The sequence below is a fragment of the Balaenoptera musculus genome, chromosome 6 (assembly GCF_009873245.2).
Source record: "Balaenoptera musculus isolate JJ_BM4_2016_0621 chromosome 6, mBalMus1.pri.v3, whole genome shotgun sequence".
Classification (NCBI taxonomy): domain Eukaryota; kingdom Metazoa; phylum Chordata; class Mammalia; order Artiodactyla; family Balaenopteridae; genus Balaenoptera; species Balaenoptera musculus.
Genome location: NC_045790.1, coordinates 80891460 through 80902902, shown reverse-complemented (window position 1 = coordinate 80902902; position 11443 = coordinate 80891460). Strand labels below are relative to the sequence as shown.

At 37.4% G+C, this 11443-nt stretch overlaps 1 protein-coding gene across 3 annotated transcripts in view; it reads right to left on the bottom strand.

The window, feature by feature from the left end:
* Positions 1-3022: 3022 nt before the first annotated feature.
* The window catches only part of ZCCHC7 (zinc finger CCHC-type containing 7), a 240898-nt gene continuing 232477 nt past the window's right edge, over positions 3023-11443 (bottom strand). For all 3 annotated transcript variants that reach the window (XM_036856592.1, XM_036856594.1, XM_036856593.1), the window contains exons 8-9: positions 7902-8019; positions 3023-5691 (exon numbers count right to left, since the gene is read on the bottom strand). In XM_036856592.1, the coding sequence (XP_036712487.1) occupies positions 5249-5691; positions 7902-8019 (561 nt within the window). In that variant the 3' untranslated portion in view covers positions 3023-5248. The remainder of the gene's footprint in view (positions 5692-7901; positions 8020-11443) is intronic.

Sequence of the window (11443 nt, the reverse complement as noted above, 5' to 3'; positions counted from 1 at the left end):
CACCCTGATACCAAAACCAAAGACACCACAATAAAAAGAAAATTACAGGCCAATATCACTGACGAACACAGATGCAAAAATCCTCAACAAAAAATATTAGCAAACCAAATTCAACAGTACATTAAAAGGATCATACATCATGATCAAGTGGGATTTATCCTAGGATTCAAGCATGGTTCAACACCCACAAATTAATCAAAGCGATACACTACATTAACAAATTGAAGAATAAAAATCATATAACAGATGCAGAAAAAGTTTTTGACAAAATTTAACATTTACTTATCTATTTTTGGCCGCGTCATGCAGCTTGCAGGATCTTAGTTCCCCAACCAGGGATTGAACCCAGGCCCTGGCAGCGAAAGTGCTGAATCCTAACCACTGGACCGCCAGGGAATCTCCACAAAGTGAGTATAGAGGGAACATAACATAATAAAGGCCACGTATGACAAGCCCACAGCTAACATCATACTGAACAGTGAAAACCTGAAAGCATCTCCTCTAAGATCAGGACAAAGACAAGGATGCCCACTCTTGCCACTTCTACTCAACATAGTACTAGAAGTCCTAGCCACAGCAGTCAGACAAGAAAAAGAAATAAAAGGAACCTAGATTGAAAAGGAAGTAAAACTTGTTACTGTTTGCAGACGATATGATGCTATACACAGAAAATCCTAACAATGCCACCAAAAAACTATTAGAACTACTAAATGAATTCAGTAAAGTTGTAAGATACAAATTAATATACAGAAATCTTTTGTGTTCCTATATACTAACAATGAACTATCAGAAAGAGAAATTAAGAAAACAATCCCATTTAAAACTGTATCAAAAAGAATAAAATACCTAGGAATATACCTAACCAAGGAGGTAAAAGACTTGTACTTGGAAAACTCTGAGACACTGATGAAGGAAACTAAAGATGACACAAACAAATGGAAATATATACTGTGCTTATGGATCAGAAGAATTAATATTGTTAAAATGACCATACTACCTAAGGCAATCTACAGATTGTAATCCCTATCAAAATACCAATGCCATTTTTCACAGAACTAGAACAAATAATTCTAAAATTTATATGGAAACACAAAAGACCCCAAATAGCCAAAACCATCTTGAGAAAGAACAACAAAGCTGGAGGTATCATGCTCACTGATTTCAAACTATAGTGCAAAGCTACAGTGATCAAAACAGTAGAGTACTGGCACAAAAACGGACACACAGATCAATGGAACAGAAGAGAGTGCCCATAAATGAACCCACATTTACATGGTCAATTAATCTATGATAAAGGAGGCAAGAATATACAATGGGGAAAAGACAGCCTCTTCAATAAATGGTGTTGGGAAAACTGAACAGCTACATGGAAAAGAATCAAACTGGACCACTTTCTCACATGATATACAAAAATAAATTCAAAATAGATTAACCAGTTAAATATAAGACCTGAAACTGTAAAACTTCTAGAAGAAAACATAGGCAGCATGCTCTTTGTCATTTAGCCATATTTTTTTGGATGTCGTCTCAGTAAGGGAAACAAAAGCAAAAAATAAACAAGTGGGACTGCATCAAACTAATAAACTTTTGCACAGCAAAGGAAGCTACTATCAACAAAACAAAAAGGCCACCTACTGATTGGGAGAAGATATTTGTAAATGATATATTAGATAAGGGGTTAGTATCTAAGATATAGAAAGAACTCATACAACTCAATATCAAAAAAAAAAAACCCGATTAAAAAATAGGCAGAGAAAAAAAAAAAAAATAGGCAGAGGACTTGAATAGACATTTTTCCAAAGAAGACCTACAGATGGCCAACAGGCACATTAAAAGATGCTCAACATCACTAATCATCAGGGAAATGCAAATCAAGACCACAATGAGATATCACCTCACACCTGTCACAATAGCTATTATCAGAAAGATAAGAAATAACAAGTTGTTGGCAAGGATGTGGGAAAAAAGGGAACTCTCATGCACTGTTGATGGGAATGTAAATTGGTATAGCCCCTATGGAAAACAGCATGGAGGTTCCTTAAAAAATTTAAGATAGAACTACTATATGATCCAGCAATTCCACTTCTGGGTATTTTCTTTTTTTTTTTGGCTGCACCACGCAGCTTGTGGGATCTTAGTTCCTCTACCAGGGATTGAACCCAGGCCCTTGGCAGTGAATGCGAGGGGTCCTAACCACTGGACTGTTAGGGAATTCCCCTCTTCTGGATATTTTTCTAAAGAAAACAAAAACACTAATTTGAAAACACTATGTTCAGTGCAGCATTATTAACAAGAGCCAAGATATGGAAGCAACCTAAGTACCCATGAATAGATGAATGGATAAAGATGTGATACACACACACACACACACACACACACACACACACACACACACTGGAATATTACTCAGTCATAAAAAAAGAATGAAATCTTGTCATTTGCAACAATACAGATTGACCTAGAGGGTTTCATGCTAAGTGAAATAAATGACAGAGGAAGATGAATACCATATGATTTCACTTATATGTGGAATAAAAAACAAAACAAAGAAATAGGCATAATAAAGCATAAACAGACTCACAGACAGAGAACAAACTGGTGATTGTCAGAGGGGAGAGAGGTGGGGGGAATGAATGAAATAGATAAGGGAGATTAAGAGGTACAAACTTCCAGTTATAAAATAAATAAATCACAGGGATGTAATGTACACCGTAGGGAACATAGTCAATAATATTGTAATAACTTTGCATGGTGACAGATGGTAAGTAGACTTATCGTGGTGATAATTTTGTAATGTATAAAGTACTGAATCACTTTATACATTATGCTGTATACCTAAAACTAACATAATCTGTAAGTCAATTATAATTCAATTAAAAAAAAGGTATAAACTTCCAGTTAAAAAATAAATGAGTCATGGGGATGAAATGTACAGTATGGTGAGTATAGTCAATAATATTGTAATAACTTTGTATGATGACAGATGGTAACTAGAAAAAATTTTTAAAAATATTTTTCCCCCTTAAAAAGAATATGTACTCCTTGTATAACATAAAGAGCTGATAATAAGCACTGTTAATAGCATGGTTCTGAAATAATAGGCACTGCCAGTAGCATGGTCCATGAAAGCAAGGCTTTCCATTGAGAAAGTTGGAGACAGTTTCTCTGTGCTCTATTCTAAGAATGCCAAACATGAATCAAGTTAGAACCCAGGAAAGGAGCTACTCAGGCTGTTTCTAATCAAAGTGGGACCAGAGGCAAAAGATGTTTAGAGTCTTCTCAATCTTAGCAACTATGTGGATCCTTATGGTTTGGGACATCTCCTTTTCTCTTAACCACATTTATCCATTTAAAGTCTTATTTGATTGTCAAATCACTAAATATTTTAAACTCCCCGTTCTTGTATGGAAAGTTAGTGTGTGAGTAGACTGACTAACTGAACACTTGGTGTAAGAGCCAGGTGCCAAGGGCAATGAAGAGGAAATGGAGCAGAAGCTCCTTTTGTGCTTCTGTTCTTTCCTTATCATCCTAATGCCCCGAAGTGAAGTAGCTCAGCCTCCTTTCCTATCTGCATATAAATGCATGGACCTGAAGGGTAAATTATACCCCAGAACAAAATGTTTGTCTAATAAAAAAAAATAAAATTTGGGAGGAAAAAGAAGGTAATGTGCAGAAACAAATAGAAGAAGAGCTTTGTTTCTTCCCTCCTCCAAACAATTTTCTAAGTATGAAAGGCAATCCCATTTCTGCCCTGAAAGCAGAGGTCCTCAGATCTGAAGGAATGCTAGTCACACCACATCAGTAATAAGCCACACCTGTCCCAGGTTCTACTGAGAAATAATGCCAATTATCTCAAGGCTTACCACTCTATGAAGCCATTTTTCATGGCTGCCACTTTTAGCAGGGTATTAAAAGACTGTGCCCACTTACCTTAGGGTCAGAACAATCCCAGTAGATGTTAGGAAGCCAACCACCAACACACAACGAACGCTTGACACTTAGCTGAAAGCTGGGCAGCCACAGGGAAGGTGGTAAACTAAAGACACTAAGTCTGATTCTAGAGGAGAGATTCTCCCTTGCCCTCCAAAAGAAAAGAGAGCTAATCCTACCAGATATACAGCAGCCTGTGTACTCCACAAAGAGTAAAACACAAATTTAAGATTCCAATTGTTGGAGAACATGGAGAAACATTTTGTTTCTCCATCTCATTTTATTCTGGCATAAATCTAGTGCTTGGGCACAGTGAGGGCATTTGACCCCAGTTTATAGAGATTTTATAACTTTAGTCACTTGTCCAACCCAAGTACGCCCTTTGTCACTACTCAAACTCTCATTGCCTTTTTACATAGTAGACAAATTTATTTATTCTATTGCAGACATTTTATTTTTCTTATTCTAACATTAGGCTCTGATAAGTACAAAAGGTTCACAAGTATAAAAATTTCTGTATAACTCTGTGGTAGTTAAAAAACCCATGAGAACAAAACAATTTTTTAAGTTGGATGATATTCATCTTAAATATGTGAGGGACAGTCTTCCTCAAGTATGGCTGTAAAAATGGTAAAAATGATTTCCTTGTGATTAAGTTAAAAATTTTGATGACTCTTTTCACTTGTTTCAGGAAATCTGTTTCTCAACATTTACTCTGGATGGATTCCTTACTTGTATTTTGCTCTAAAACCTAATTCCCTGTCTCTTCAGTGCTTCAATGACGACACCTTCATCTTCAGCCTGTGATACTCTGACCAAAGTAAGATTCTGACACCAGCTTCAGAAGCAAGAAAACCCAGATTTAGATATATAGTTATTATCCTTTCCGATATTAAAAAAAAAAGGAATGCTGAAAAAGAGTGATGAATTTTTCATATTAGCATTAATTTATCTTCTTGCAAGGATTTAATTTTCATATACTGCATACATTTAATGAGCTTTTCTATTTTTTCAAAATATTAAAAAAAATTTTTTTTGTGAAAAGATTAATTCTTCCTATCCCTAGGGTACTGAGTGAATAAAAATGACGTCCTGGAACAGGGGAAGTCCGAGTTTATCTTTCTGTTTTCTTACCTAACAACCTGTTGGACACAGAGAACTGAGATCTCCAAGGACTTTGTTCAATAGCTCTAGGTATGGCTGAGATTAAAAAAACAAAAACAAAAACCTCATTTTATTTAATCATAGATAATACAAATATTGCCAGGATGTTGTAGACATGAAGACCAAACACTGGGAAGCCAAATCAGAAGCTAACTCACAGCTTAGACTTTTTTTTCTTCTGCTTAATGAGAAATAAATTATCATTGCCATCATCCTCCCAACAGCTCTCCTTTTTCTTATGCCTGACCCTCCTGCCCTCTCTGGGCAGCCTGTCTTCTCTTGGCTTGTGGTAATGCGATGAGTGGTGAAAGGGCTTGTGAGGCTTCTGGGTTTTGACCGTGCCAGGAGAAGAGTGGACTCTGGGGCCCCTGGGGTAGTCCTCATCCACTTCATGACACCTGTCAGCCTTCCTGTGCTTCTCACGCTCTCTGCTGGTCCTGTTCATGGCTTCTTTCTGGGTTTCTTTCTTTTCTTGAGGCCATGTGTTATTTCTCCATGAGGCATGGCTCTTCCTCATATCACGGTGGGGCCTCTTATCTGCTGCTTCCATATGAGGCCTCTTGAACTGCCTTGGAAAATCCCCATTCTTCTGGAGTTCTGGAAAACATAAAAGTATTTCTGCATATTCAGCAGCTAGACAGTCCATGCAGAGCTTTCACTGGTCTGTAAATAACTTAGCAGAGAGGGAAGCCAGACATTTAAATGCATTAATGATATGACATTCTAAAGAGCCCTTACTAAGGTAAAAAAATCACTTACTAAAAACTCAATGGTTGTAGTTCTATATTTCTAAACATGGAAAACATCCAGAAATCCAATGATACTTATTTTGTTCAATACAGTTTAACTAGGTTCAACAAGGGAGACAGGGACCAGTGAGAGCAGTAATCATGTCAGCTTTGTGAAAAGTCACGTCTGACCAATTCAAGTTCCTGCAGTGATAAAGAGACAGCCCTTGATGGTAAGGTGAAGCAAGATGTATAATGTGGCCTTTTGACAGTTTCATATGACATTTCAATTATACTCTGAAGATAAAGTCTGGCCACAGTACTTATAGGTGGATGCCATACTGGACAGGAGATTATTCCTCCAGATTATTCCTCCAGAGTAGAGATCACTGGCTTAGAGACTGAGTGTGCACATGTGCACACACTTGAGTATCTAAGAGGTTTAAGTGCCAGATTTGATGTTATATTTTATCAGGACTCGGCACTCTTACTATAAGCGTCTGATGGTAGTGATTCTGATGGGATAAGTGGGAGATGAGGTTACAGTGAGGGATGAAAACTAAGGTCAACAGAACCTTGAAAGATTAAAGAAGTCACCAATAAAAAAATGGGACAGAGTGCGAAGTAGTATATTTAGGGGACAAAAATGAATTCTAGAATATAGAGCAAAAGTAAGTATCAATAATTACTTATAGACTGCAGTATAAAATATAAAGTCCAATATAGTGAGCCTCAAAGTGGATCTGTGCCACAGAGTTGCTGATATAACTAATTAAAAAGGAGAACAAAGGATATTTCCCTGATTATAAAAAGAAAGCATCCACAACCCTTTAATCCAGAGATGACATTTTGGTGCATTTCTTTGTAATCTTTTAAAAATTTAGTTGGCTAATCATTATCTTCTTGTACTATAATTTCTCTACATAGAGAGATAAAATATGCAAAATATGCAGGAGTTGAGAAGTAATTCCTCTACTTTCCTCCAAAATTACTATCTTCATTTTGAAAGGACCTGAACTCAGAGAGAGTCTGGAAGAGAATAATGAAAAGGTCAAGGGTCAACAATGTATGCGTTAACTTGAAAAATATAGAACTATTTGGTCCTGAAAGCAAAAGAAGTAACTTTGTAAACCACTGTGAAGCATACGGCAAGAAAGAAGAGTGGCAGAGAAAATAAGCCTAAATTATAAAATAACTTGGTGAGAAAGAACATTATGTTAGCAACAGCAAATAAAGAAATGGAGGTGGCTGTGGATCTGGAGCTGTGTTCATAATGGTGGCCAATAAAAAATGACTTCTTTGGGGAAGCTCCAGGAATCACCTAGCAGGGAAAGCTTTTCTTTGCTTGAAAAATACTAGAGATATAAAGAGGGAGAACATAATTATTTGTTGAAAAGAAAAATCTCAAAGTAGCCTTTAAAAACTCTGCATGCATAAATGGATGTAAGTATTTTCTGGACATTTTCTAAAATGATCATCATGTGAAAAAAATGTTCATTGTGAATAGGTTACAACACAGGATTTTTGAAGTAGGTGCTTGATTTCTGGAGATCAAGAAAGTTCCAGTTTCGGGCTTCCCTGGTGGCGCAGTGGTTAAGAATCCACCTGCCAATGCAGGGGACACGGGTTCGAGCCCTGTTCTGTGAAGACCCCACATATCGCGGAGCAACTAAGCCCGTGCACCACAACTACTGAGCCTGCGCTCTAGAGCCCGCGAGCCACAACTACTGAAGCCCGCGCGCCTAGAGCCTAAGCTCTGCAACAGGAGAAGCCACCGCAATGAGAAGCCCGCGCACCGCAACAAAGAGTAGCCCCCACTTGCCGCAACTATAGAAAGCCCGCGTGCTTTCTCTTTTTTTTCAAGGGCAACAAAGACCCAACGCAGCCAAAAATTGATAAATTAAATAAATAAATTTTAAAAAAAGAAAAGAAAAAAAGAAAGTTCCAGTTTCTATAGTAATTATTAAAAGCATTTTCTGTCCTAACCAAAGGCCCACAAAGCAGTTTGCAAAGACAGTGCAAAAAAAGAAATTTAGGAACTATTGCAAAGGTGATTTAGTGAGAAATCTAGTAACATACCTTTCACTTTTCGTTTTATTCTCTGATCTCTCTCCCGGATTTTGTATTTGTCATCATAGTAGTAGATGAATGGAGATGTTGGAAAGGTCTGGTTAAACATTCGTCTTTCTGTACATTCCTGCAAATTGTATTTGAAATTATGATGTCACAAGGTCACACTGTTCAGACAACTTTTTTGGTAAGATTATGGACCACTGTAATTAGTGATGAGCCCCCACTGCTGATACTCACACTGTGGCTGCAGGATGTGGTCTTGCTGGGACACTGGGAGGATCAGCCAAACACCCGATCGTGCTTACATGCTAGTCTTTCAGGCTTGGATTTTCTTCCTTTATTTCTTTACCTACAAAACCCTTCTTATCTTTTTAAAATCTTCCCTGCCAACCCTCTCCCCCAGCAATGCCTTGTTCCTCTGTTGGAGGGTTTATTTTATTTAAAATTATGTTTTATCAGTTCTTTGCTTGTCTGTCTCTTCTAACAGCCTTCCATCAAGTGTTTCTCCTTTTCTTCTTCTCTTCACATTTACACCCTCAATGTGGGGGTAAATTCTTAGCCCTTTACTCCCTTTCATCCACACAAGTAGTTTTTGCAACACTCACTGCTCACAAGGGCAGTGATTCTTATGGTGGGGAGCAGGGTGGTGGTGGGTTGTGCCTAGCTTGAAAATGTTCCTAGGTAATTCTGAAGGAAACCTCTCTTCTCTTTGCTCCCCTTACTCAAGAAGAGATCACTCCTCTCACTCACCCCAGGACAGCTCCCTACTCTCCTAACTCTGGTCTTCTGGTAGCTGCTACTTTCCAAATCCACATCCTTGGCCTGACCCATGTCCCATGTAGTAGGCTTTGTTAATCCTGGTCTGTGACGTATATCCATTCAGCTTGTCTCAAACCAAATAATGTCTTTCATTTGAAAGAGGCTTCATTTTGGAACTTTCCGCTTCTGTCTTCTGCCATCTTGCTTAAAATCTATTATAAACGTTCAGTGCTTCTGAGCTAGGTACTGAAGAAAAATTAAACTACAAGTATCCCCTGTTTTTAAAAAGTTTGCTTTATACCGCTTCATTTTTATGAAAGACCTGTTTTCACTAGCAGAAAGAAATATGAAGAGGATTTTCACCTTTACAAGAAAAGGTGAAAAGTGAAAATAGTGTTTAGCGTTTGTTTTGCAGCAACCATTATAGAAGACAGTGAGCACCCCGAGCAGCGGGAGTGGCACCACCAAGCTCCTTCCCCAGGAACTACACTCAGCATCTCGGCCTCAAGCCGCCATAGCTTTGAACTGTGTCTGTGAGCATCTGTGCCTTATCTCCATTTATTTTTTGCATTCGTTTGAAAGATATGTTGTAAGGTAACTGCTTCTTCGCTTTACAGCTACTTTGGCTTAGGAAAGGTTTCACAGGAAAGCTCTACTTTCAGATAATGGAGAAAATCTGTACCTCTTAGGAAGAAAGTATGCGAAATACCTGCCTAGAATTTAGCTGATTTATCATAACTTTGTCATTATATACTCAACTTGTAATTTTTTTTTCTTAACATCTTTATTGGAGTATAATTGCTTTACAATGGTGTGTTAGTTTCTGCTTTATATCAAAGTGAATCAGCCCTACATATACATATATCCCCATAACCCCTCCCTCTTGCGTCTCCCTCCCACCCTCCCTATCCCACCCCTCTAGGTGGTCACAAAGCACCGAGCTGATCTCCCTGTGCTATGCGGCTGCTTCCCACTAGCTATCTATTTTACATTTGGTAGTGTATATATATCCATGCCACTCTCTCACTTCGTCCCAGCTTCCCCTTCCCCTTATCCTCAAGTTCATTCTCTACGTCTGTGTCTTTATTCCTGTCCTGCCGCTAGGTTCTTCAGAACCATTTTTTTTTTCTTTTTTTAGATTCCACGTATATGTGTTAGCATACGGTATTTGTTTTTCTCTTTCTGACTTACTTCACTCTGTATGACAGACTCTAGGTCCATCCACCTCACTACAAATAACTCAATTTCGTTTCTTTTTATGGCTGAGTAATATTCCATTGTATATATGTGCCACATCTTCTTTATCCATTCATCTGTCGATGGACACTTAGGTTGCTTCCATGTCCTGGCTAATGAACATTGTGGTACATGACTCTTTTTGAATTATGGTTTTCTCAGGGTATATGCCCAGTAGTGGGATTGCTGGGTCGTATGGTAGTTCTATTTTTAGTTTTTTAAGGAACCTCCATACTGTTCTCCATAGTGGCTGTATCCATTTACATTTCCACCAACAGTGCAAGAGGTCAACTTGTAATTCTAAGATACTTGACCAAACTGGCCACCATATACTTAGAAACATAATTTGTAGATTTTAAAAACTAGGAATCATTCTAAATATACACTTAAGTATAGAAAATAAAGTAATGGAAATCTGTACCTAACCATTTAGCTTTATCAAATCAACATTTACCCTTAATTTAGTTGTTTCCCCCTAAGCATTAACGATATAATTGAGATCCTCTGTGTAACTCTCCTTCCCACTTCCCATTCATCTCCTTCCCTTTCCAGAAGCTGCCATGGTCTTAAAGTTGGTGCCTGCCATTCTCATGTTTTAATACTCTTACCATTAATAAATATTCCAATAAACAATAGTATAACTTTGAAGTGCTCAGATTTCACAAAAATGGTAACATTCTATAAATATTTTGAAGTATTTTTAGGTTATAATAGTTTCACAGACTAAGGTGAGTGGTGTTCTTTGGATTATCTATCTGAATAAAGGTTTGGTAACACTTGACTACAAACCTACCTGGGTCTGGTATATTTTGGTGGGGAGAATTTTGATTATTAATTCAGTTTCTTTAGTGGTATTGGTTCATGTAAGTTTGTTCTTCTTCAATTATTTTGATTAATTTATACTTTTGCAGAGAATTATTTATTTTATCTGCATTTTCAGATTTAACATTGAACTTTATTTTTTGTTTGTTTGTTTTTTGGCCACGCAGCATGCAGTATCTTAGTTCCCCCACCAGGGATCAAACCTGTGCCCCCTGCAGTGGAAGCACAGAGTTTTAACCACTGGACAGCCAGGGAAGTCCCTAACACTGAACTTTATGAAGTTTATACAGTATTCTCTTTAAGTAAAAAATTATACTGTATTTTAAGCTATTTACACTTTTTCACTCATTGTTTATTTGTATCTTTTCCTTTTCTTCAAGCAGTTTTTCCAGAAGTCTCTTTTCTTTTGAAAAGAAAATGTTTTCAAAGAACCAGCTTTTGGTTTTGAGGATGCTATTAATCATGTTTTCTATTTCAGTAATTTTGGTTCTTATCTTTATAATTTCCTTCTTCCAACTATCTTCAGATTTAACCTGTTGTTGAGTTTCTGGATCTTTTTGGGCTTTTTTGGGTATTGAAAGTTATAAGGCAAACCTATAGGGTAACATAAAGAATTGCTTTTATAAATCATTATCCATGGTGGCACCAAGTTTCCAGAAGAAAGGATACCCATAAATGATTTGGGTCTAAGATTCTACTATGGTTTGAATGTTTGTGTATCCCCCCACCCA